Source organism: Aethalodelphis obliquidens, unplaced genomic scaffold (assembly GCF_003676395.1).
Source record: "Aethalodelphis obliquidens isolate GAN/ISIS:26980383/991018 unplaced genomic scaffold, ASM367639v1 scaffold120, whole genome shotgun sequence".
NCBI classification, from domain to species: domain Eukaryota; kingdom Metazoa; phylum Chordata; class Mammalia; order Artiodactyla; family Delphinidae; genus Aethalodelphis; species Aethalodelphis obliquidens.
Window position 1 is genome coordinate 1,166,686 of NW_020838064.1, and position 27,383 is coordinate 1,194,068.

The 27,383-nt window shown below is 50.7% G+C and overlaps 1 protein-coding gene across 4 annotated transcripts in view; it reads right to left on the reverse strand.

Moving 5' to 3' along the window:
• SYT17 (synaptotagmin 17) overlaps positions 1-27,383 on the reverse strand; it is a 115,725-nt gene that overhangs the window by 60,947 nt on the left and 27,395 nt on the right. The window contains exons 1-5 of one of the 4 annotated variants that reach the window (XM_027098113.1): positions 25,086-26,911; positions 21,473-21,490; positions 20,667-20,815; positions 14,345-14,493; positions 10,952-11,571 (exon numbers count right to left, since the gene is read on the reverse strand). In XM_027098113.1, the coding sequence (XP_026953914.1) occupies positions 10,952-11,571; positions 14,345-14,493; positions 20,667-20,815; positions 21,473-21,490; positions 25,086-25,100 (951 nt within the window). In that variant the 5' untranslated portion in view covers positions 25,101-26,911. Of the gene's footprint in view, positions 1-10,951; positions 11,572-14,344; positions 14,494-20,666; positions 20,816-21,472; positions 21,496-21,633; positions 21,921-25,085; positions 26,912-27,383 lie in introns of those variants that run through there. The other 3 variants (XM_027098112.1, XM_027098114.1, XM_027098111.1) reach the window with 3 other exon arrangements.

Below are 27,383 nucleotides of genomic sequence, written 5' to 3' on the forward strand. Positions count from 1 at the left end.
GGAGGTGCTGGCCGAGTGGGGAGAGCTGGGGATTTTCCCTGCCCACCCACTCAAAACCGAGAGAGACGGCTGCCAAGAGGGTCCCTTGCAAACATCAGGCACCTCCTCAAGGGGAGACCGGCGCCTTTTTCTCCATGGCATCCACTTAGCCAGGGGTCTTGCTCATCTGCTTTGCACCTTCCTGCCCAGAGGAAAGAAGAATGGAGAGGGAAGGGGGAACGCGGAGGATCCTGCACTCGGAGGCTTCGACGTGGCAAGGTTAAGTGTGGCCACGTTGAGGGTGCACCCCGGCCCCCGGCCCTGACCAGCCCGCAGACTCTCTGCCCACAGAGTCTCAGGTCACCAGGGTCCTCTTGAAACCCAGTCCCCCTAAAACTGAGTTCCTCTTCTGAGTTTATGATTACCTCTCTCTATCCAAAACTTTACTCCTTTTCTTTTCCTGAACCTGTTCCCCTCAAGATTGAGGACTACCAAAGAAAAGGGGGGATGGGGACCATATACAAGCCCCTTTGAAGTAAAGGCCTTTTTGCTTTAGTTTCCCAGGCCTCCCTTTGATTCTCTAAAGGCCGGCTCAAGACTTCATAATTAGGAAACGTGAAGATGTAGAAACAGAATAGCTATTGGGCCGGGACACTGGTACCAATTTAGACTATAAATCCGCCACACAGCAGGATGACCCAACTTCCAGTTCCCTGAAAGACACAGATACAGGCCTGACACACAGTCCTAAGTTGTTTTTATAGGAAGCTGACCCCCTCCAGATGGAAACTGCTGATCGCAAGAACGCAGGCCCTAGGCTGGTTGAAATCAGAAGGCTGATGATGCTTGAAACTTCACCTTCATGCCGACCAACCCGAGAATTGAGCACGAGCTGATCACACACCCTGCAGCCCCCTCCCTCCCACTGCCTTTAAAACCCCTTCTCTGAAAGCCATTGGGAGTTTGGGTCTTTTGAGCACGAGTTGCCTGTTCTCCCTGCTTGGTGCCCTGCAATAAATGTTGTACTTTCCTTCACCACAACCCAGTGTCAGCGGGCTGGCTTTACTGTACGCAGGCGAGTCGACCCTGGTTCGGTTTGGTAACACTCTCTCCTCAGATGCATAAGGCAGGCTGGAGGAGCCTGGGGAATTAAGCGCTTCTGGAAACATCCTTCAACCTGTGCCTGCTGGGAGTTGGGGAACACATGCCCCAGCGCCCCCCACCCCTGGGGAAGCCTACACCGAGAGTCCAGGAGGGTCGCGATCCACGTGCCCACAGTGGGGACTTGCCTGATAACACTGGTTCTTCTTGGAATCACCCCCCAAATAAAATACTTGCACTCAAATCTTGATCTCAGGGTCTATTTCTAGGGGAGCTCGACCTAGGCCAATAGATGACTCTCTCAGGGGGCAGTGAGCCCCAGAGAAGGGAGCTGGGATTGGACCATCTGACTAGGGCCCACCCTCCCGGGCTGCTCCTCACTGAAGGGACCCCAACAGTAAGAGGCCATGGGAGACACTCCCAGGGCTAGGAGTCCACCCACCCACCACCAGGACGTTCCAAATAGTTGACACATGCCTGCCACCAGGGCCAGCTCTTGAACCCTGCCTGCCAAGTTCTTCCGTGGGGATATTAGCCAGAGAAGCTTCAGCAATAAAAACTGTGGCTATGGCAGTGAAATAAGGAGACAGTCATGCTTCCTTCTCTGAAACGGCACTCCTTCCCACTTCAAGGCTGTGAAAAGCCACGCTCCACTGTGCATGAGGAGGGCAGGATGAGGGAGGCCAGGCCCCTGAGAATCCTCCCTGGGACTTCTGGAACTTTCGGGACAGGGGATCTCTCTTTCCACTGGTGTGGCCCAGCTGGCAGGAGGTAAGCCCGGGATTTGCTTCCCTGGGGAAAGGGCCTTCCTGAGAAGAAAGGCAACGGATGAAGGCGGCGCTGAGGAACATTCCAGCTGAGAAATTCCCAGGATACAACCTGGACGCCAGACTCAGTGGAGCCTGGAGCCCACACAACCGCAGACTTTTCTCTTTGACCGAAGCCAGTCTGTGATGGGTTCTGTCGGCTGTAACCAGCATTTTGGGAGCCACCTAAGAAAGTAAATCTCTTACTTCAGAGTCATGCAATTTTTCTTCTATTGCTCAATCAGAACAGCAGTTCCCACACTGACAATCAACTTGGTTACCAAATCAGACTGTCCTTTGGCCTCTTCCAAAGATCCAATCAGTTTGGTGCTCCTGAAGAAGGCCACCAGCTCACCCCTCAGACTCTGAAGGCTCTCCTAAGGGGCTCCAAGCAAACACAGAAATCCTCTGAATGGCTCCGAAGGTGGAAAGAAGCAAGATACACACTGATATAAAAATCTGGGTATACTTATGAGAAATACAGTCTTATCACATCCAAGTTACACGGGGTAAGTCAATTTACAAAGTCCTCAGCCAGGACTTCCTCCTCAATAGATTATTTCATAGCGGTTATGGATATGGGCTTGCAGTCCGTCTCAGGTTCAAGTCCCTACTCCAGCTGTGCAATTTTGGGTAAGTTTCTTAACCTTCCTGAGGCTCAGGGTCCCCATCTATAAAATGCAGGTGCCAGTGCCATCCATCTGGTGGGGAATCGTTAAGTATTACACCGAGCCCAGGGTCTGGTATGTGGTGAGAACCAGAACACGCTTATTGCCACCACCTCTGACTCTTATGCTGCAAAGGCAACACACACAGACTTCACTTCCTAAGCCACGGGCCCTGAATTATAGGCACTGAAGGTCTAAAAGGCATTCCTTTGGACAAAGCAAATCTCACATTAAAGCAGTTTTCAGAAACATAAATATCCAGTAGCCAGATGTGCAAATATCACTTTTGACTAAGCACATTTTCTTTCTCTGGGCTCAAATCAAACATTGTTCCTCAGCAGGCAATGTGGCTTTGTAATAAGAGATACTACACCCCACATGACTCCGAATTATCCCCCAAGAACATCTAAGAGCACGCTACCCGGAGCCTGCCCCTTTCCCAGACAGCTCCATAAAATACCATCCTAATGGCAGCCTAGATCGGGCTTGCAGGCAGCCAGGCCAGCTCGCTAAACCAACACAGCAGCCGACCAGCGACACCACATCTCAGACCTGTCTGTCCAGCTGCAACAGCCCAGCCCCTTCAGCATTCCACTGGCCACCCAAGTGCCTCCCAGAATGAGGTCCGCAGTTCACTTATGTCAGACTCTCCCAGCACATTCACTCAAGTGCAGGTTCACCCAAGACTTAAGAAATCAGAATCCAGGAGGCTGAGGTCTGGGAACCCCACAGGCACAGCTCCTGGGTGATTCTGGTGCTTGGGAAGTAAGACAACAGCAGCATCCCCTGTTTGAGAATCCCTCCTCTGTTTGAGAGCCCTCATTTACAGCACCCCTGAAGCTGGAGTGTAAAGGCTAAGGGGCTGGCTCTGGGGATCAAAGACGCTGCCTTCAAACTGTCTCCCAAGCTGGGCACTTGTCCGCTCCCCTTCCCACCCGGAAGCCCGCAGCGTATTACTCCTAACTGGTGTTCCCCAACATTTTCTTATGAACGTTATCAAATACAGAGAAGCTGAAATAACTGTACACTGAACCCCTTTAAATATATCACCGAGCTCGTACAATGAACAGTTATTAATTCTGCAACTAATATTTTGAAAATATGCTATATTTGCTTTATCGCATATCTATCAATCTTTTTCTGAGAGCATTTTAAAGTAAGCTGCAGGCACTAGTGACCTGAACACTTCAGCAGGCATATCATTAACCAGAATTTGAGGTTGACGGCTCTTTTATTTTTCAGATAAAATTTATATGCAATGAAATGTGCAAACCTTACGTGATGAGTTTGACAAATGCATACACCTGTGTATCCAACGCCCTATCACTATTAGTCTAGAAACTTCCCTTTGGCCCCTTTCCAGTCAATCCCCTTCCCCAGTCACAACCACTGTTTTGATTTTTCACCATAGATTAGTTTTGTCGTTTCTTGAACTTTATATATATGCGATCATCTATATGGGCTCTCTTGGGTCTGACTTCTATTTCTCATAATGATTGTCAGCAGGATGTCCTCCTCAGCATAATGTTTGTGACATTCATCCACTCTGTATCAGTCCTTTTTCCTACTTACTGCTGAATAATGTTCCATTACATGAATACACCATAGTTTGTTATCCTTTATCCTGTGGATGGACACCCGGGCAATTTCTAGTCTGGGGCTATTACATGTAGAGCTTCTCTGATAATGCATGTACAAGTTTTTGTGTGGACATAACATTTTCATTTCTCTTGGGAGTGGCACTGCTGGATGGTGGGGTAGACATCGGTTTAGTTTTACAAGAACCCACTAGAATTTCTTCCTAAGGGGTTACATCACGTGATACACCCACAGCACTGCCCGAGAGTTCCAGTGGCTCCACACCTTCACCAACATTGGATGTTGTCAGTCTTTGTGATTTTAGACATTCTGGTAGGTGGGTTGTAGTGGTATCTCACTAAGGTTATAACCTGCATTTCTCTGATGGATGATGAAGTTGAGCACTTCCCCATGTGCCTTTAGACCATTTGCATGAGTCTTCTGCTGTGAAACATCTGTTCGAAATTGTTGCCCATTTAAGAATAGGATTTTGTCTTGTATTTTTGAGTCATTGGAGGTTTTTTTGGCTTTTGCTTTTTTTTAAATTGGGGTATAGTTGCTTTACAATGTTATGTTAGTTGGAGTTCTTTATATATTTTGGAAATAAGTACTTGTGGGTCCCCCAGGAACAGTTCTCTCCAGGCAGCCTGGCTGGGTCACCCTCCTTCTCAAAATACTCCAAGGCTTCCCGTCACCCACAGGAATAAAATCCAAGCCTTTACCTCAGCCTACAAGATCAATGTGATGGGGCCTTTTAAGCCAGTTCAACCTCAACTCCTGCTGCTCTCTCCTCACTCACTCTCCTCCAGCCTTCAACACACTCTGCCTCAGGGCCTTTGCACTTCCTATACTCACTGTTTGGAATGCTCTTCCCCTGGACATCCTCCAGGCTCACTCCCTCAACCCTTCCAGCTCTCTACTGAAATGCCATCTCCTCACCCACCTAGAACAGCTTCCCCAGTCTCACCACTCAGCCACCCCTCTCCAGCCCCTTATCCTGCTTTCTTTTTCCTCCCGGCAGAGACAATGCCAACAGGCATGATGTGTTAATTCGTTCACTGAGTATCTATGTCCACTAGAATGTAAGCTCCATGAGGGCAGGGGCTCTGTTTTGCTTGCTGTAGAGAACCAGTCTCATGTCTTGGTTATGGTGCATCACTTTGTAAGCCAAAGACCTCAGTTCTACCACTCAGCACAGAAAGATGACTTAGCTTCTCTCTGCCCAGTTTCCCCACTTTGTAAAATGGGCCCTTGTGAAGATAGACAAGTGAGCACATGTAGAACGTTGCTTGGCTCATGGTAGACACTCAGGAAACTCAGAGTGAAATTAGTAGCCCCAGCCCCTAGAGCATGACAATCACCTAACAAATACTCATTGACTAAATAAACGGATAGTTTATATATGTACAATATTTTGACTGTATATTTATAATGTACAGTATATTTATAATTTTCCTCAACTCGAGGGACTTTCACAGCCAGAAGCTACTTTCTCCTGAGAAGAGTTTATAGCCCTAGAGAGGCACTGCAAGGGAGCGGGCAGCAGGCACCATGTCTCCACCTGACACGAGCAAACAAAGACCTACAGGGTTACATGACTCCAGTCACAAGGGAACGAGTGAAAGGGCTGGAACAAGAACGCTGGTTCCTCCTAATGCTCTGTGAGGTTCTGGCATGCCCACGGGACCTCTGCTCTTTCCACCTCCCTCCCCCGTCCTTCCCCAAACCACATGATCTCAAGAGAAAACGAACGTCCTTCATCCTGAATGTTTTTCTGGCTCAAAAAAAGGTTGAAGAAATAACTGCACACCCCTGTTCATAGCAGCATTATTCCCAATAACCAAAACATGGAAGCATCAATGCATGCATGAAAAAACAAACAAAACGTGGTCTATCCATGCAATGGAATATGACACAGGCTTCAAAAGGAAATCCTGCCACATGCTACAACATGGATGAACCTTGAGGACATTAGGCTAAGTGAAATAAACCAGCCCCAAAGAGACAAATATTGTGTCATTCCACTTATATGAGGTACCCAAAGTAGTCAAACAGAAAGTAGAGTGGTGGTTGCCAGGCGCTGGGGCCAGTGGGGTATGGGGAGCTATTGTTTAATGGGAACAGAGTTTCATTTCTTGCAAGATGAAAAGAGTTCTGGATATGGGTGGGGGGTGATGACGTGTGTGTATGTACTCAACACCACTGAAAGATGGTTAATTTTATGTTATGTGTGTTTTGTCACAATGATTAATAATTTTTAAAAAAAGAGTTGAGACTACACGGATTTCACCTCTAAATGGCCAAAGTATCAATTCACTTCAATCCACTTGGATGAGAGAATTTCTCTCAGAGGCCACTATAACTTCATACCACATCAATCACACCACACACTTCGGTATTTCTATGTCTTCATTTCCATTATCTTTTGGCCCAGCGTTCTCAATGTGACCAAAAAATCTGCAGTAGATCCATTAGCTGCTAATTTCCTGAATGTCAAGATCAAAGACACAATGTTCAAAGGCACAAAACAACTGGGACATTCTGCCGTGAGCCAGAAGATGCCTATATGCTGGCCCTACAAGCCAGCAATCTATACGCCCCCACGGGGTCTCCACGGCAGACTGTGGAACTAATAAACCCTCAGAGTCGCTCTGACCCACATACCACGAAGTCAGGCTGAAAACGAGAAACTGCTTCCACCCCCCGCCCACGCAGCTGCATCTTCGGAGCGCTCTGGCGAAGGCAGACGCCTGCCTCCAATGGAAGTCAGCGGTGATGGCCAACCTAACCGCCTGGGCGCACTGTGTGAGGATTTCGTTTTCTGTCTCCAATGCAGGTCTATTTTGCTTCATGTGGATTTTTGTTCAAAACCGCTATCTCCTTTTTCACATTTGGAATGAAAACCGAAGCAGCTACCTGGAGATCTACCCCTCACATCATCTTCCCCTTGGCCCGACCCCGACCCCTGACAACTGTCTCTCCCTGGAAAACCCTCCTTCCCCAACAGGGAACAGCCCAGCTCCTGTCTTGCCTGTCACGGCAGACCCTGCTCCGTCCCCCCAACCTCCATCCTCCCCTTCACCCCACAGCACTACGGACATCGTGGGCCAGATCATTCTGTGTTGTAGGGTCTACCCTGTGCGTTGCGGGACGTTCAGCAGCATCTCTAGTCTCTACCCGCCCGAGGCCAGCAGCACTCTCCCATCCACCTAACCCAAAATGTCTCCCAGCACTGACAAATGTCCTGGGACCAGAACTGTCCCTGTTCAGAACCACTATTCCATACTATAGAGGCTTCAGGAAGGCCCAGGGCTGCCCGGCTGAAAATCGGATTTCCCAGTATGGTCCCCGCCAATGACTGACAATGTGGGCTGGCTGGCTCCCTTGTCTGAAGGAGGAAATGCTACAATGAGATCCAGGACCTAGAGTCCCCTCCCCACCACACACCAGGCTGAGGCTCAGCCTTGCTTGGCTGTCACCCTTCACCTTGACCACTTCACACCCACCCCTGCAGGGTTTTCTCTTGCGGCCCATTTTGGATTGAATTGTATCCCCCAAAGATGTGTTGACCTCCTAGCCCTCAGTACCTCAGAATGTGACCTCATTTGGAAATAGGGTCGTTCCAGATGGGATTATTGAAGATGAGGTCATCGTGGAGTAGGGTGGGCCCCTAATCCAACATGACTGATGTTCTTACAAGAAAAGACACAGACACACACAGAGCGAAGGCAGGCTAAGTGAGGGGGAGGCAGAGATGAGAGTGAGGCAGCTATAAGCCAAGACTGCCAACAACCAGCAGCTAGAAATAGGCAAGGAAGGATCCCCTCTGGGTTTCAGAGGAAGCACGGCTCTGACAGCACCTTGCTCTTTGACTGAAAGTCTCCAAACTCTGAGACTATAAATTTCTGTAGTTTTTTTTTTTTTTTTTTTTGCGGTACGCGGGCCTCTCACTGCTGTGGCCTCTCCCGCTGCGGAGCACAGGCTCCGGACGTGCAGGCTCAGCGACCATGGCTCACGGGTCCAGCGGCTCCGCGGCATGTGGGATCTTCCCAGACCGGGGCACAAACCCGTGTCCCCTGCATCGGCAGGCGGACTCTCAACCACTGCGCCACCGGGGAAGCCCCAAATTTCTGTAGTTTTAAACCACCCAATTTGTGGTGCTTTGTCACAGCAGCCCTAAGGAAACTAATCCACACTGAAATGCTATCTCAAGCTCTGCTCCTCGGGACCCCAACCGCAGACACTGACCTTCCCACTCAAAGAGTATAAATTCCAGAGCAAGCTTGAGACGGCAGATATGAGTCCATTCTTCCCTCAATTTCCACGAGCCTTTCTTTACATGAGAAAGAAGAAGAAGAAGGAAAGGAGGAAGGGGGAGGGAGAGGAGAAGGAAATTTACTTTGGGGATCCTTCCTTCCTCCATCCTCTACTCATTCAATAAATATTGCTGAGCACTACCACGTGCCAGCCACTGTTCCAGGAGCAGGTGAGAGAGCGGTGAACGAACAGACAAAAGCCACTGCCCTCCCAGGGTTCACATACTAGCAGGGGAGACAGACCATAAAACGTACGTCTACGGGATGATGACAAGTGCCATAGAGAAAACTAAAGCAGGAGAAGCGGGCGGGGAGTGCCCGGGGCGGGGGCTGCCTCTGGTGTCTGATACAAATGTTCCCATGGTCCTGTCGGGCGAGGTCTCAGCTCAGGCAGAGGGCGGCACACCTGGTGCACACCAGTACACTTGGGCTCCTTCTCTTTTCTGCCCTAGCCCTTCAGTGAGGTTTCGGGAGCCCACCTGGCCAGTGTGCTAGGACGGGCTCCATGTCCGTCCCAGTGCCAGAAGGGCGACCTTCAGAACCACCACTGACTCTGACGACCCCTCCTTCCCCGTCTCCTCCTCAGCTCTCACTTCTGCTTCTTGGGATCACCTCCTAAATTAACGATCTGCACCCAGGCCCCGGCCTTGGCCTCAGCTTTCAGGAGAACCAAACCAGGGCAGAGGGGCCAGGAAGACTTTCCATTTCAGGCAAGGTAACCTTTCAGCCAAGACCTACAAGAGCCAGGTATGGGGATGTCCGGACTCTCTACCTCCGGGGCCTTCCACTGACGTGAAGGGAGGAGCTGGCAAATTTGGAATTTATTTTGTCAGGTGGGCCTCCCTCTTTCAACATAATTTTCTTGACAGTTGAAAAGCGAGTGATATCAAATATCGAGGAGGATACACACAAAGCACCAAATATATCCTGATCGTGTGATGGGAAAGAGGATTTGGGATTATAGCAGACACTGCCAACATCGTGCCCGCTTCTCCTGACCGTGACCACTTCAGCCTGCCAGCTCCTGCACTTATTTTTGCATTTGTGGATGTCAAAAGTCTCTGTACCGGGCTTCCCTGGTGGTGCAGTGGTTGAGAGTCCGCCTGCCGATGCAAGGGACACGGGTTCGTGCCCTGTTCCGGGAAGATCCCACATGCCGCAGAGCGGCTGGGCCCATGAGCCACGGCCGCTGAGCCCGCGCGTCCGGAGCCTGTGCTCCGCCAACAGGAGAGGCCACAACGGTGAGAGGCCCGCGTACCGCAAAACAACAACAACAACAACAACAACAAAAGTCTCTGTACCTGCCAGTGTAACAGGACAGAAATACCAGGAAATGAACCTCCCCATCCCCCCAGCCCTCATTCAGTGGCTAATAGGAGGTGCTGTACAAAGACCCCGGCTCCTTCACCCCTCAGGTGGAAAGGCTCTTAGGTGTCTGACACTGGCTCCCAGTTCCCCCAGCAGGTTTCAGCTCCAGTCACCCACAGTGGTGGTCGGCTCAATAACTGCACCCCTCATGCGACTTTCCCACCCCCTCCTGGTGTTTCCTCTGGTGTCACCTCCCTATTAAATGACTTCCCCTGCCTCAGGGTCTTCTTTTTCTTGGGGAATATAAACTAAGAGAGTGATAGCTTTGAAGATGTGTACACACACACACACAGTGGAACAGCCCCTCCAGCCCTCATGTTTAACACCTGCACCCCAAATGTGATGCTAGCGTATCAAATCCCTGGCCAGTAGACCTCGGCTTTAGAAGCCCCTTGATGTATTCGATGCAAAATAATCCCATCTGCGTTACACAGGATCACTGTCCCCGCGTGGACGGGCTAGACCAGCCTCCAACTGGTGGGGTTTTTTCCTTCCCATACACTCCCCTCATATCTTTGCACCCACAGTGGGGGCAGTGCTGTCCTCCAGCCCACAGAATGCCCAAGGGAGGGACCCTAAAAGTCCACTGGTGAGACAGCCTGGTCCATGGGTGGCTCCCCAAGGGGCCAATTGCTCTTCCCTGGGCTGGAAGAGGGAAGGAGGCTAATCTCACAATTTGCCTGAAAAAAATCCATCTATCATCCCGTTCTCCAGCCTTCATTTTATTTTTCCCAAATCAATTTCTGAAAGTCAAAATGACTGATAGCTTCATACCCAGGACCATCACTCTCCTTAGTAAATAACCCAGCATCAATGACAAAGAGCTCCCAGGGCAGTGGTGGCCACATGAACCCACACACATGGGAAAATTGCACAGGGTCTGTAGTTTAGTTACTAACATCAGTTTTCTGGTATCGCTAACGCACTCGGATCGTATCAGATTTATCATCGGGGAAGCTGGATGAAGAATACACAGGACTCTCTGTACTGTTCTTGCAACTTCTTGGGAGTCAAAAATTATTTTAAAAACCAGAGGTTTTAAAAATGCAAATAAAAAAAAAGTTAAATACTGAGATAAAAATAATCATTTTTTTAAAAAGCTCCCAAGAGGAGATGCTGCCAACCCATCCCTTACCTGAGAACTGGGAATCAGCGCCTTCCACCAGTGTCCGCCTTTCACCAAGTCGACCTCGCACAAAGGCACGGCCACCTTGCCGATGACACAGTGGCGTGAGAACTTATCAAAGTCCAGCACAGTCAGCAGCAGGGTCCTCCTCTGCGCCTCCAGGAAGGGGATCTCAAAGGTGTAGCGCTCCTCGAACACGGGCTTCTGGGTCTTGCGTTTGACCCCGGTCTGCTTGGAGTTCTTCTGGTCCGGCAGGAGGCAGATCTTGACGTAGGGGTTGGAGTGCGCCATGTCCTGGCGCGCGCCATCGTGGGAGATGGGAGGTGGCAGGTCCCTGGCCTCGATCACGCGCACCGTCAGGTGGTTGTGCAGCAGGTCGTACTGGGTGCTGAAGTGCAGCATGCCCAGCTGGTACTTGGACAGGATCTCTGCGTCCGTCAGAAAGTCCACGTCGTCGCTGTTGGAGCCGAGGGAGTACAGGCGGGGCTCGAACTTTCTGAAATAGTCATCCGGGGTATAGGTCCGTCTGAGCACCGAGGGCTGGATGGGCTCCTTCTTGGAGCTGAGAACGCCGAACTCGATGGGTTTAATATCGATGAGTGGGGAGCTGGGTCGTCTGGAATCGAGACCTACACACCCATCAGAAATAACAATGAACACCACACCAAGTACCGGACCGGACCTGGGCCGATCTGTGAGACTGACGACAGTTCCCGGATCCTCACACCTGTTCGCTCTGCTTCATGATGCTCTTTGCCAGGTGCTCTCCACTCCCGGGAATTCTCTTATTTACTCTATGGGAGGCAGCCTGGCGGTACAGCCATCCCCATCGCCATCATCACGGCAGCTAAGCGCCAGGCACTGCCCTAACTGCGCTGCGTATATCCAGTTATCTAATCTTCACAAGGTATTAGCCAGAGACTGTTATCTCCACTTTACAGATGAGGAAACAGAAACTTTAAGTCACTCACCAAAGGTCACACAACTAGTAAGAGGAGGAGCCAGGAGTCAAGCCCCACCTGTCTGGCCCCAGAGTCTGGCTCTAACCATTACCCTATACTGCCTCTACTTTCACAGAGTAGGCTCTGGGGCCAGAGTGCCTGGGTCAAATTCCAACCCGGCTACTTCCCAGTGAGTGTGAATCTCTAGTAATGAGCCGTGTGACTCCAGGCACATTTTACACACTCGGTTTTCCCATCTGAAACATGGAGTCCATCACAGCACCCACCTCAGGGACTGTGGTGAAGATTCACTGAGCAATGCAGAGAGGGCTCAGCACAGAACACGCACATGGTTAAGAGGCACTAAATGGTAGCTACTGCCCATCTTCAAGGATCACACTCACACCTCGTCACTTACGGGATACCTCTCCCCGGCAAGCAGCAGAGTTCACTGCTCCCAGTTCATCATTCCAATCTCTGCTCATCCCTCTACTCTAGCAATGAGCTCATGGCATTCTTTTTTCATTTTTAAAGGACTTAATTGAGGCATGATTGACATACAAAAACCTGTCTATATTTAATATACACAACTTGATGAGTTTGGAGATAAGTTTGCACCCATGAAACCGTCACCACAACCTATACCATAAACGTATCCATCACCTTCAGAAGTTTCCTCCTGCTTTCTTTCTTTATTTAATTTTATGTGTGTGGTAAGAACATAAGAGCTACCCTCTTTTTTAAGTACTCCATACAGTACTGTTAATTTTATGCACTCTGCTGGACAGTGACTCTCTAGAACTTACTCATCTGGCATAAGTGAAACCAACACCTGCCTGGTTCCAGCTCCCCCTGGGAACCATATTCTACTCTCTGGGCTTAGGAGTTTGATTATGAGATGCCTCGTATTAATAGGATTGGTATTTGTCCTTTCATGGCATCTTGTTAATTGCCCAAAGCCTGTCTTGCTGGCTAAAATCACGAGCCTTTGCCGGTGCGTGGCTGCACTCTCTGATAAATGTGTGCTGAATGCAGTCATCTCTGTATAGAGCTGGGCACGAGATTTAGGAATCATCTAGACTAGCGCCATCCAAGAGAAAATAAATGCGAGCCAGATACAGATGTACAAGCCACAGAGGTAACTTAAAATTTTCCGGTAGCCACAAGTTTTTAAAACTACCAAGAAACAGGTGAAATCAATTTTAATATCCAATATATCCAAAATATAATCATTTCAATATGCACGCAATGTAAAAACATTTTAGTGAGACACTATAAATTCTCTTTTTTCACACTGGCTTCAAAATCCATTGGGTATGTAACAGGTGCGGGGCATCTCAGCTCAGCCACATGGGTGGTGGCCGCTGTGACCAGCGTGGGGGGCAGGACAGCCCTCTCATTCTACAGATGGAAAGACTGAGGCTACAGAAGCCCGACATCCCCTCCGTTTCACTATTTCAAGCCCTTGAACTTTACTTCCTTCTTCTTCCCCCCATAGTCCCGGGAAAGATCAGACATCAGTCATTTCCAGCTGAGTGGATTAGTTTCATGAATTTAAGCTTTTTCCCTGTTAAGTGAATTTCAGACATCAGCTGAATGAAACAGAGGAGACTCATTTGGGGAGTGACAGGAGGTTGGGAGTCTCTGGGCTTTCTCCTTCCCACCCAGATCATGCCATCTGGTCAAACACACAGGCTATACATGGACAAACTGAGTGGCCTGAGGGCCACATTCAACCCAGAGATACATTCTGTTTGAGTTTAAAAGTAAAGAAGTTTCATATAAAAACCCAGACTGCCAGTTTCCCTTTCCAAAGATCAGGCAATACAATCCCACATGGCAAGAGCTGAGTAGTAGCTGGCCCCGTTCAATGAGACATTAGCTTCCTAACTGGCCCCAATCCCTACCCTGCCCTAGTACAAGGCCAAGAGTCAGCTGCCATTTGTCACTGCATTAGGGTGATATTTATCTCTCTCCAACCCTCTGCACTCAGTCACTGACACAATCCATTTGGCCCCTGAAGTCACTTGAATTTGCAAGCCCTGCTACGTAACATGGTAACTAACACTTGCCTTTCGGGGTCCGAAATGATAATATGATGACAATGTCATCAACTGAGCCAATTCAATGAAACTTGTGATCAATACTACAAAAATCAATCAAAATGATCGCTTCTCACTGAACTTGGAAGAAATCAGGTGCGATGCCCTCCTTTGTCACACTGCCATGATCTCTGTCATCTTGTCTCCTGGCCTGTCACACCACTCCACCCCCTCCCCAGAGATGACCCTGTCCTTCACATCTTTCCCGGGGATGCTCCTGAGTGTCTGGGAATGCCAGCTTTCTCCATTTGTCCTGGGGACCCAGATAGCGGGGGTGTACTTCACAGACTCTGAGTGGCAGCTGAGCAGCAAGGCTTGCTCGAGCCAGGACCCCTGACCGTCACGGCAGAGACGCTTACTTGAAATCCTCCGGGTCAGGCTGTATGTAGACTTAGATGTGTCCGAGGACGAGCATCTCCGATCTGGGGAGTTGGTCCGTGGGGTCAGCGGGACTTCACTGGCTGTGTGGACAGAGTTCCCGTCCTTGTCACTGCTCCGGCTGGCCAACCTGTAGGAGAGAAGAGGTCTCAGTGGTTGTCAGAGAATCCCCAGGGATTGGCATCTCTGTCCCATGGGAGACAGACCCATGACGAAACTGCTCTCAGACCCAGGTTATGCAACTTGGAATAAAGCAAATTTGAAATAAACTCTCAATAGCTGTTAACTCTCAATAACATCTTGCTTGTTGTACAAAATGTGAAATGATATAAATGAGTATTTCCCAATTTAGAACAATCCGTCAAGAATTTGCACAATTTCAGAGCTGAGGCTGGGGTGGGGGGAGGGGTATGGAAACTTCCTCAGGATGCTGCCACACGGAGGGTACCACTTTGACTAAACCAAGACAAGACCTGTCAGTCTTCAGTCTGGAAGGGAGAATGTGGCCGTTTATATGCATCAGAACTTCTGCGAGTGGCTTTTGGTAAGAAGTGTCCCACTATTTCAACAGTCACTGTGTCTATAAGATCTTTAAAAAATATCCTATAACAATGTCACTCCAAGTTTCTTTGAATGGCAAGGCTATGGCTACAAAATGGCCCTGAGAATCAATGATTTAAGAGCAACATTTTGATGTGTAGAAACAGCTGCGAATTAGCAGCAGCCACAACTCAGTGTGCTCCCAATAAGGATGAGAAATGCTGAAAAAATAGAAAGCACTTCGGGGGGCGGCGGTACAAGGTAGTAATTAAGAGCTAGCTCAAGGCAAGTCCCTCCCTCTCTCTGTGCCTCCGTCTCCCCATCTATAAAATGGGACTAATAATAGTACCTGCCTTACCCAGTTGCTGTGAACACTGAGTTAACAATATAAAATGCTTAGAACAGTGGTTGGTATGTTGCAGGTAAGTGCTCAATACATTTTAATTGATGTTATTATAGCACAGGTGGCTTTAAGATCCCCCAATACTCACACAGCTACTAAGGACGCTGGGAAGGGGAAGGGGCGGGGAGACAGCTTGCAAAGTGGCCGTGAGACTGATGCTGCTGACAGCAAGCCCCTCGGCCATACCTTCAAGACTGCATCCCCCAACTTGACATTTAAACCTGAGGCGAAACTAGTCTTGAAAAATGCAACTTTCAAATTCTATAAGGTCTGCAGATGCAGCCTGGGCATGACACGAGACTGATCTGATGTTCCTCCAAAGCTAGGGTCACAGCCAGGACGAATGGGCACGTTACGGGGCGAAACTCCCAGTCCTTGCTTGCCTCCTGCTCCTGGTCTGTAAAAGGAGAACGGAGGGGCTTCCCTGGTGGCGCAGTGGTTGGGAGTCTGCCTGCCGATGCAGGGGACGCAGGTTCGTGCCCCGGTCCGGGAAGATCCCACATGCCGTGGAGCGGCTGGGCCTGTAAGCCATGGCCGCTGGGCCTGGGCGTCCGGAGCCTGTGCTCCGCAGCGGGAGAGGCCACAACAGTGAGAGGCCCGCGTACCGCAAAAAAAAAAAAAAGGAGAATGGAGCAGATGGAATGTGGGGCATGGAAGGGGGCAGGCGAGGGCACAGAGATGCGATCGTACTAGATCAGTCCTTCTCTCTCTCCTGTAAATGAAGCAGCAGCACCTCCCAAGGAAGGCAGGACCAAAATGCGACGCGGCCACTGGGGCCCCTCCGCCTGCATGGCCTGTTTCCCGGCTGTCATACCTCACCGAGGCCGCTGCCTCCACCTGTGAAGTCCCATCAGTCTTCAAGGATCAGCTTAAAGGCCATTGCTTCCTGAAGCTTTGGTTGAGTCCTCTCAGACACGGTAGCAGTGTATGCCCAGCCCACCCCGGCCCTTTGGCGACCATCAAGCCTCCGTGCCCTCTGTTCCTTCCGCCTGGAATGCTCTTCCTGCCCTGTCACCTGTCTTGTTCCTCCTCATTGTTCAGATCTCAGCTGCAACAGCACCTCCTCAGAGGTCCCACCCTGTCCCGTCACCTCCTCCCACCCCGTCACTCCTTATCCCTGCACCTTCTTTTCCCCACTTCAGCACATAACTCTTCTTCAGTGTGGCCTGCCTGCCTATCTTCTGCGTCTAAGCCACAGCTCCACGCGGGCAGGGGCAGTATCTGCCTTACTCACCACTGCCCTCCTTGCCCTAGCACGGCACCTGGCACGTCTGGGGCGCTCTGGTTTATTTTTTTCAGTGAATGGGTGAATGAATACACCTTTCCAGTGGTTCTCATCTGACTTATCTTGTGTCACTCTGATCTGAGGGCACGCCTTGTCACTCCTCCCGTAACAGGGTGGGATCTGTACTTACTATGATCAAAAGTACCAGGTGCTGAGCACCTACTGTGTGCCAGGCACTGTGCTCAATGCTCTGTATGAACCATCATTTCATCCTTGAATCAATGCAGGAGTTAGTCGTTATGAACCACCCCCACCCCCTTTACAGACAGGGAAATGGAGGCCCCAATCGGGTGGAGGGAGGGGTGGAGAATTGACCTGCACCACTGTGAAATGGCAGAACCCCAGTGGAATGCAACAGTACCAGACTCCGGATCACATGCCCCACGCTACAGAGCTGGGTATCCCCTGGGAGGCCTATAAGAGCCCTGCGCTTAGTAGGTACTCAACACATGCTTGTTGGACAAAGAAATAACCTAATTCACTCTTCAGTGAGGGTCTTCCTGGCACTGCCCCAAAAGGAGCCAGTCGGATTGTACCGTTTTTCTGACCCTCACCAGCCCAGCCCAGCCCAGCCCAAGAAAGCTGGGGGGACCCACGTGATGGAAGCATATGTGACAATTAATGGTGTGTCCCCCCAAATCACACACACAAAGGGCCAGCTCATCTGCCACATGCCACCCCACAGAGAGGCATGTTCTGTGGTTCTTGGTTCTAATGTCACAGTAGCAACAGCACTACAAGGCCTATACACTTGACATTTCTACTCTCTGCCTGTTTGATAACATGCAACTGCCTGCCTGGTAAATAAATCTGAGGAAAGCACAAGCACTAAATTCTCTTTCTGGAGGATTTAACCGGCCTCCCCTTTACCGATTTCTCTTAATATTTCGCATGATCTTGACAGTCAAAAATGTACTCAGTGTGCCCAGGATTCAAGGAAGACCTGGGTCATCTTAGGAAGCACAAAGGTCATGTACAGCTGCTCAGACTGTACACTGCACTACTCTAGGTGGTCCCATTCATAATGACCACCACGTGAAGGGCACCTCCTGAAACTGTGTGGTGTGCTGGCTCTGCTGGAAGGTTCCAGCCCACTTCTCTGCTTGTGGCATAACCAAAACTAGTGTCTTCCCTGAGGGTCCCACCCCAGAAGAAATCCCCTGCTTGTACAAAGGGTCAGCAGCCTGGGCAAAGCAAAACTATCCTCCAACTCAGTGGCCGTGCATCTGTAACACTCTGCATCTGGGGCAAACAGATACCAGGCTGTGATTTTCAATGTCTATCAGGGGTCTGCTCTGGTTCAGAAGAAAATCCAAATTCCTTAATCTGGCATTTGAGACCCTACACAACCTGAGCTCGCAGGCTCGTTTTCTATGATCCCCCCGATTCGTGGCGTTTGTCCACCCTGGATCCAGTCACAGCACCCAAATTGTTTATTACCCAGGTCTGCAAACTACAGGGCCAAATCCACTGCCTAATTTTGTAGAAGTGTTATTGGAGCACAGCTATGCCCATTCACTAATGAACTGTCTATGGTTGCTTTTGTACTACAAGGATAGAAGTGAGTAGCTGCAACAGAAACTAAGCCCAAGAGGCTAAAATATTTACTATCTAGCCCTTTATCGGAAAAGTTTGCCAACCCCTGTTCGACTAGCTTATTATTTCTTGTGTTTCAGGTGGAATAACCCTTTCCCTGGTTCCAGGATGGTCAGGAAACCCAGGAATGATCCCAGCACTTTTTCCTCCAAGCAAAAGTGATTGGATCAAGTGATTGGCACACGACCCGAGCCAGGGCAATGAGAGCCTTTCCTGATACATTTGTTGCTGTTAAAAATGAGGCAGAGAAAAAACAAAGCTTAAGAATGAGGCCAGGGCTTCCCTGGTGGCGCAGTGGTTGAGAGTCCGCCTGCCGATGCAGGGGATGAGGGTTCGTGCCCCGGTCCGGGAGGATCCCACATGCCGCATAGCGGCTGGGCCCGTGAGCCATGGCTGCTGGGCCTGCGCGTCCGGAGCCTGTGCTCTGCAACGGGAGAGGCCACAACAGTGAGAGGCCCGCGTACCGCAAAAAAAAAAAAAAAAAAAAAAAAAAAAGAATGAGGCCAAAACAGAAGAAATGTAAAGAAAGAGAGTGAGAGCGCGTACATGCACGCCCATGACATCATTTGAGCCCCTGGAGCCAGCTATGCCTGCAGTCATTCTCCCAGGATTTTTCCATAACAAAACTCTGCAAGACCGTCATACGGGCGTGCAGGGTGTGAATACACAAACTGAACTTATATACCTGCTGTACCTCCTATACTAGAGTTTAAATCCCCTGAGCATGGGAACAGGACTCTATCTAGCCTTGTAGGGCAACCTCAAGAGAAAAACTACCGAAGAAACTGAGATTAACTTTTCAATGGCATGACTGCCACTTTCAGGACTCAATTTCTGCCTGCAGGTTAGTCAGCTGGTCAACAGCCATTTTTGGGAATGAACAAGATAGCCCTGTCACAGCAGAGCTGGAGTTCTTCTGAGCATGGCTTTAAAGACACCAGATGGGCTGAGCCAACCTCTGTCACTGGAAAATGGGGATGATCCCTTGATTAACGAGTTGGTTTCACCAAACATCTCAACTCTATGCACACCTGCAGGATTCAGGCTACAACCTGTGAGTAATGGGAGGTTCCTTAACATTATCTTTATCAGTTGAAAGAATCTTGATCTACACCTAATAATAATAGAGATGAATACTTACTGCTGTGCTCAGCACGTTACGTGCATATCTCATGACGCTTAACAGCGACCCTATAAAGTAAGTTCTATTACTTTTCCTACTTTACAGATGGGGAAACCCAGAATAGGGTAAAAAGAATCACTTAACGTCTATGATTACCAACAAGGTATCAAGCAGCCTTAGGTACTTTTCCATACACTAATTCATGCAATCACCACAACCACCCTATAAGATAAATACTATTCTTTTTATCATCCCCATTTGACAGATGGGAAATCAAGGCACAGAGCGATCAAGCAACTTGTCCAAGGGAACAGAACTAGAAAAAAGTAGGAGAAACAGGATTTGAACTCACAGAGCCTGACACAGAGCCATTTGGCTATGGAAATATCTGATACTTGCTTCTAAGAAAATAAGAGGACTGAGGCATGACCCCCAACTTGGAGGGAAAGATGGGGCGCCAGAGGCTTCTGGAATCTTAGCCCAAGGGTTTAGCTGAGACAGCACTGGATCCCCACTGAGGCTGCAGCTGTGGGCCCTCACACTGTCTTCCCAACTCTCTGAGCCTCCCCTCTGTATCATGAGAAGTGGCACCTGATGATTCCCAGGCCCTGGCCCTCTAGACTCAACCCAGACTCTCCGGCCACATTCCTCTCCCAGCCACAGAGAGGTGGACCAGACACGTGGCTGAGAAGCTTCAAAACTGCGTTCCCAAAATATCCGAGCGACTGGCAGATGGAGATGTTGTATGCGTGCGCGGGAGGAAAACGAATTGGAAATAAAACGAAAGACGCCAGAGAGAACATAAACAGCGAAGGAGGACACGATGGCGACTGGAGGTGCTTTTCTGCTCCCCTGTTTCTGAAGTTCCTGCTCAAACCAGCAGAGAGGCACTTGTTTGTTCATGCTGTCCACACCAAATACTCCTTGAGCATCTAGCATGAGCCAGGCACGGGCCAGGTGCTAGGACAGTTTGTCGTACTGACTTGGATTGAAACCTTTAGAATTTGGACATCCCTTGAAGAATATAGATGCTCACAGATCTCTTTTTTCTGCTTGGAACGACACTCAGCGTGATTAAACGTGCCCACATGCTTAGCGTTACACAGTTCGTATCTCAGAAGGCCCGATGTGAAACCAGCTACACTGAAGCCCCACCCCCAGCTGGTCTCACCAGCCTGCCGAACGCAGCGAGGCACAGAGCACATCCCATCAGCAGCTAAGAGGTCGATGGAAACGCAGCCTTTCCCACTTTCATACCCCAAATCCTCCTTCCCGGGCCCCAAACCCCCTCGCAGAAACGGAGAAAAGAAAGGTCTTAAGATTGCCTTCCAGGAAGTTCGAAGCAGTTTTACTTACAGCCAGGGAGGAGTCTGGGCAGGGAAAGGTCCCAGAATTTCAACTTCATCCTCACTCGACTGGCAACAGCTGGATTCATAGCACTTCTGACAGCAGTGCCGGCAAGTCCATCTGCAGAGCAGCAGATCGGAGATTCTAGAAAGAAAACCCTGAGGCCATTGGGGGAGGTGGGTAGTGAAGAGGGGTAGAGGGGAGGTGGAAAGGGTGGGGAGGAAAAAGAGGAAAAACACCCAAAATTACAAGCAGCTGATCCCTGATGAGAACTAACGACATTCAGGAGGTCTGCCTCCGCCACTGATCACTTAGAACAAAATGTTTTCCATTTCTATTTACCAACTGCAGGCACAAAGATGTGGCAAACACCAACCCGCTCGAGCCATTAACAGCGAGCACAATATTTGCAGGTTATTTCCTTTTGCAGTTTATGTGAACGTCTTTCTTGACATGGGGGTGGTTTATTCAACATCGTGAGGGCTATGCAATATGTTCTCAAAACACAATGAATATTACTTTGTCTTCTTGAAAGCAAAGCAAAAATATTTTAAAAAAATAATCTCATGACATGAGAGTAAACAGAGATAATCAAATGGCAATAAGTAGGGGGTGGGAAGGAAAACTTATCTCATCAACTAGTGTCTTTTCACCGGGATCTCCCTTCCGTAGAAGGGGATCGAAACTATGCCGTTATCAACATCCGGTTGCTGTTTAATATTCAATATCCCCGCAGCCCCACATATGGCTCCAAAATGACAAGCAAGCATTTCTTGATTAGAAGCCAGACCAAGCGAATCGCCGAATTAACTCACCTCGTTTAAAGGTTCCAACTGCCCTTTTAGAGATCCACGTGAAGCCAAGGGGCGCAGAGGGCGAGGGGGGTGACAGAGAGAGAGAGAGACAAGACCAGTTTAGCAATATTCCAGCAACCCAAAAAAAAAAAAAAAAAAAAGCCCTGCTTCTTTCCACTTACCATCCTGGGAAGGGAGCTGACCTCCTAACAAGGTGTTGCTACCTTCAGGGTTGCTGGTAGCCTCCTGGCTAACCAACACCGAATAAATGGGAAACTTTAGCATTTCGATTTGATTTGCACCGTATGCTGTTATGAATCAGAGCGGGTGGATAGATAGTCATGCTATCCAATGCAGCCACACTTCAGGAGAGGAGCAAACCTTCCTATACAGAAATAGCCATGAAGCCAACCCAAAAGGACATGATTAGCTAACATGCAGGCAGACACAGCGTGGATGTGACTTGGCTCCCCCGCCCTCCCCGAGGCCCTACCTTCCAATTCTGCTCCAATGGTGGGGAGCTTCACATGACCACCCACAAACAGAGGGAGCCAAAGAAAAGAAAGCCATAGTCTGGTCCTCGGGAAGAAGGGAGGGAGCCCCTCCCTTCTTCAGCCCCACCTCCACCCCAGTTTCTTCTCTCCGGTTCCCAAGGCACAGGCTCCCGCCACCCTCTTCCGGGAGAGAGTCTTAATGGCTTTCCAAACGGGCCAAGTAAACCAGGTAGGTTAGGAGGAGTCTCCCACAGAACTCAGAACTTTGAGTCAAGAGGGAGAAAGTTAACTGTCTTTTTCAATTCTCTTGCAAGGAGGAGAAAGTCTTAATTTGGTACCATTGTACGTGACATTTTTCTAACAGTTGCAAATCCCATCCCCGCCTTCCTTTTTAAACTGAGAGCAGACCCCAGCTCAGAGCCTTGGAGACAGCCTACCCATCTAGAATCCAAGAATGTGGCATTATTCTCATGGTGTTTATTTTTCCTGTTGCCTTCTGTTTATATCACGTGACCCTGGTTTTCTATTATGGTAATGACATAAAGTTTCCTTGTCATACTATTTTTTAAAGTTAAAATAAAGTGCAAGTCCATTTATAGAAAAAAAATTAAGTGAATAACAGCACAGGTGGTTCGCAGCTCATGAAAAACTCAAAATCCTTGAAGTGATAAGCGATTTACTGCAGCTTGGGAAACGAAGTCTCGGGCACTAATCACACCGAGGCGGGTGAGGAGAAGGGTATGAAACTGAGTGAAGAAGCGCTAGTCCTGGCCTCACCAGTGGCCAATCATGTGACTTGGGCAAGTAGGGGTGGCGGGGGGGGGGGCCACTCTGAGCCTCAGTTAACCTCTTCTCTTTAGTGGAAGGGCTAAGCTAGGACACTATGAAAATGCTTTGTCCTGCCCAGCTGCACAATATCTGAACCCCTTCTGTGGCTTATGAGAACCAGACAGTTTGTCAAGTCCAGTTGGAACCTGCTAGGCACCAGGGACTGTCCTGGCCAATACAGCGGTGAGGTGAACAATGCAGAAAAAGCTATGCCCTCGTGGGGCTCACACGAGAAAGTGTTTTAAAATGCTTACGGTCAAGTGCAAGGATACAGTGATGCTTCTTCACAACAAGCCAGGCTCACAGGGAAGGGTTTCTTGGGTATGCAGTGATCCAAAGAGAACCATTTCTAAAACCATGATGAGCAGAAGCAAGGCCACCTCAGGGGCCCCAATGAGGTACAACCACGCAGCTTTCTCAAGGCCCAGGTGCAAGGTGACTGTCAGGGCAGCAAAGAGAAACCAAGGAAATGAAGAAAGAGGAAAGGGAAGATGCTCTGAGGCTCCCGGGAATGCCAAGTCTTTGAGGCTCGGTTTCATGGGTTTGACCCATTGGAGGAGAACTGATTCGAGCCAGGAAAAAAAGGAGGAAGGAGGAGAACCCAGATATTCTAGAACAGGGGGTGCAAGCTATGGCTAGCAGACCAAATCCAGCCTGCAGCCTGTTTTTCCAGGGCCCTCCAGCTAAGAATGGTTTGTATATTTTTATTTGGTTGAAAAAGAAATTTAAAGATTAATACTTCCTGACTCATACAAAGTATATGAAATTCAGTTTCAGTGTCCACAGACTTTTATTTAGACACAGCCATGCCCATTAATTTACTACTGTCTATGGCTGTTCAGAGCCAGAGTCAAGAGGCTGTGACACAGACCGTGAAGCCCTCCAAGAAAAAAGAAGTATTTACTATCTAGCCCTTTACAGAAAAAGTTTAACACCTTGTTCTAGGAGGAAAGTCAACATCACCGGGCCATCCTCATACCAGATGCTTAACAAATCCCCCACCGATCCCCACCAGCCCCCCTTTTAGGCCTCACCACGACCCCTAAGCACCTGTATGGCCTTGGGCAGGTCACTTAATTACTCTGTGCTTGAAGGCAGTCATTAAGACCCGGAGAAGCGTTGTTCCTTTCTCACTGCACTGTGCATTCTGAGGGGCAGGGACCTACTGCTTTCTCAGCTGTGTCCCCACTGCCATACATAGTAGGTGATTAGCCAAGTGTCTTGAGCAACTGTCGCACAGCGCCCCGCCCGACAACATCCACACAGTAGGTGAACAGTAAATGTGACCTTCATTGAACTTGAAAAGATGACCTAGGGATTCCATAAAAGAGAAGTCAATGGAGCGAACCTAAGGAGAGGGATGTGAAGGCTATGGCCTAGGTGGCAGAGCAGAGTTCCTGGCAGGTGGAAAAGCCTAAAGACATGACGAGGGAATGCGTGAGCCAAAGGGGCACGAGGGGACCAGCAGCAACCCCAGCTATAGCCGAGGGGAGACGTGAGCCCGGATGCACCCTTACTGTGGGAGCCTGGAGGCTTCTCTGCCAGGCTGAGGAGCCAAGCCCAGAAGCAAGCAGCTCAGCGGGTCTGACTGCATGACCTTGGCGCTGACCCGTCGCCACTTCCCCCCCATGTATCGAGACGAAAGGTCTTTCAGTCAAGCAGCGCCCCCTCACCGCCCCCTAAAGAAGGTGCTTGTAAATTATTTCAGCCTAAGTTCTTGGGGGGTGTCCCCAAGATGATGGTGGTCCACAACTCCCAGACCCCAATGCAATGGCCCAAAGTAATCGGCTGCCCCCCCCCCACCACCAGCGCGCCTCTGGTGTGTCCCCCACCGCTCAACACCCAGTGCCCGGGAAAGACGACGTCCTTGTCCCTCCTGGCCGGAACAGGCTCCCTCCGCCGGCCAATTAGCCGGAGCCGTCACCAAGGCAACGGCAGCTGGCGGGCCGGGCGGCTGGCGCGCCCCGGGCCGCCCTGCCCGCGGCCCCTCCCCTGGGGAGGGGTGCACGAGGCAGGAGGTGGGGGAAGGGAGAAGAAAAGTCCGCCCCACCCCCATTCCTTCCCCAGGAGGTGAGGGCGCGCGTGAAGAGTCCGCTTAGGGCCTTTCGTCACGGGGTGCGGGGGTCCCCAGCCTCTTCTCCTGGGGCGCACCCCCCACTGCTGCACAGGTAGCCTGCGCTCAGACACCCTTTTTCTCCAGGCAAGTTTGTGGCAGCGCAGCCGTCTGCCCTCCCTCCCGCGCGCTCACAGTCGCAGGGGGCGCGGCACCCCTCACCCACACCGCGGACCTGGCCCCCCGGCCTCAGCCCTACCTGAATGTACGCCATTTTCGCCCGCGCGCACTCACTCCGGCCCGGGCATGGCGCCGCCACGGCCACTTTGCCCTCGCCAGCCCGAGAGAGGGGAGAAAGCAAAGAGGGAAAGAAAGAAAAAGGCAGCCGGGTGGCCCCAGACGTGACTGGCGTGGCTGATGAGCGGCTCCCGCCCCTCCGTCGGCCGCCCCGTCCTTGCCTTCCCCTGCGTTCCGGCTCCCGGAGTCGGGGCCGCCTCCCAGGTTGGGAGAGCTCGGGCGCCCAGGGCCTCCGCCTCGGCCTCCCTCGCTGTCCCGCGCTTCCCGCGAGGCGCTCCCCAGGCTACATTAAGGCCGGGACGCCTGGGGAGGGAGCCCGGGGCAACCACGGAGACTGCAGCGACCCCGGCGCGGGCGGGGCCGGAGACGCTGGGGCCAGAGCGCGCCAGAGGCGGGGGAGGGGACCGCGAAGGGGAACGGGGTGGGAGGGGGCGGTGCGCGGGTCAGCCCATCCGGTCGGCACCGATGCTGGCACCTACGAAGAGCGGGGCCTCCGAGGCGGCCGTGAAGCCGAAGGGGCACGGTCCAGCCCACCTTGTAGTCTGGAGCTGGGAGAGTCCTCCCCATCCAGCCCTCTCCCAGACCAGGTTGGAAAAACTTTATTCCCGCCCCCGCCCCGACGCGCCTAGAACTGTTGCGGTGAGGAACGCAAAGGCCAAACGAATGGGAGCCTCAAGTTAAGGTGGGGCCTTGGGCTCCCCGAGGGAGATACCGCGGCCAGGGTGGCAGGGGCGCGCGGAGAGATCGGCGCGTCCCTTTACCCTAAAGCTGCCGGACTTGCGCCCTGGGCGCAACAGGTCTGGCGCGGGACGGCCCAGCAGCGCCACCCAGCGTCGCGCCCAGCGTCCTGCGTCTCTGCCCGCTCGAAGCTCCGCGCCAGCGAGCGTGCGCCCCCGGGCGTGTCCACCGCCAGCCTGCCAGCCCTCGTGGCTGGGACGGTCTGGGCCTGGAGGCCTCCCCCAAGCCCGTCCTCCCACCCCAAGGCCACAGAGCCGAGGCTGGGTCTCCACTGAGGGATATGAAGTGGAACACTGCCCTTCGCTGGTTCTCTTTTTAAAATGCCCAGCCATCTCCAGTTGCCAGTCACCTCCAGTTGCCCGTCACCAGTTTACCCGCTTTTTAAATCTCCCACTGCCTCTGTCTTTTCATCAGTAAAAATGGCATAAAATCTCTGCCCTGCCTTTCCTCCAGGGCTGTCTTGTGGGAGTAAATGAGGAAATTAATGCGGAAGTTATAAACAAAAGGTGTAATATACATATGTGTAAATATTTTGTGTAAATATCTAGCATACATATACATTTCTAAGTATGATATACTATTTCATTTGTAGCACATGGCATGTAACACATGTTGAGCGATTATAATTCTGCAGGCACCGTGCTCAACCCTTCACAAGCATTTCATTTTGTCCTCCTCTGCCTTGCGTACTCCTATACATCTAGCAGAGTGCTTGACTCCTCTTAACTTTATGAGGGAGCTGCTGCAACTATCCCCAGTTTACAGATAGGGAAACTGAGGTGCACAGAGGTAAAGCCACTCTACCAAGTTATGACAGCTGCCAGTTGGTCGCACTGGCATTTGAACCTACCATGGTCTGTACTCCTAACAACTTCATGGTATGTATCCACAATGTTTCTTTAACACTGATGGGAAGTGTGCTTGGTCGGGAGTGAGCTTCACAGAGGAGGGATGCCCACTGGGATAGGTGCCCCTTGTGGGGACTTGAGGGAGGTGGAGGGGTTTGCCAGGTGTTCCCATGAGGAATAGCTAAGTTTTTTTGTTTTTTTGTTTTTGTGGTACGCGGGCCTCTCACCGCTGCAGCCCCTCCCGCCGCGGAGCACAGGCTCCGGACGCGCAGGCTCAGCGGCCATGGCTCACGGGCCCAGCCGCTCCGTGGCATGTGGGATCTTCCCGGACCGGGGCGCGAACCCGTGTCCCCTGCATCGGCAGGCGGACTCTCAACCACTGCGCCACCAGGGAAGCCCTAGCTAAGCTTTTAGAGACAGTGCCAGGCAAGGCTTTAAACCTTTTAAAACCTTTTACAGCAAATTCAATCTTTTAATTCTCTGATATGCTTGAGGTGGGCACTGTTACTGTCCCACTCTTCAAATGAGAAAAAAAGGAGGCACAAAGCAGTGAAGTTGCCCAGGGGCTATATACAGCGTCGAGGAGCTGGAATTCAAACCTAGACCCCTTAAACGGAAATCCTTCCCTAGCCACTGCCCCACGTTGCTGCATAGTGCCGGATATTGGGGGTAGG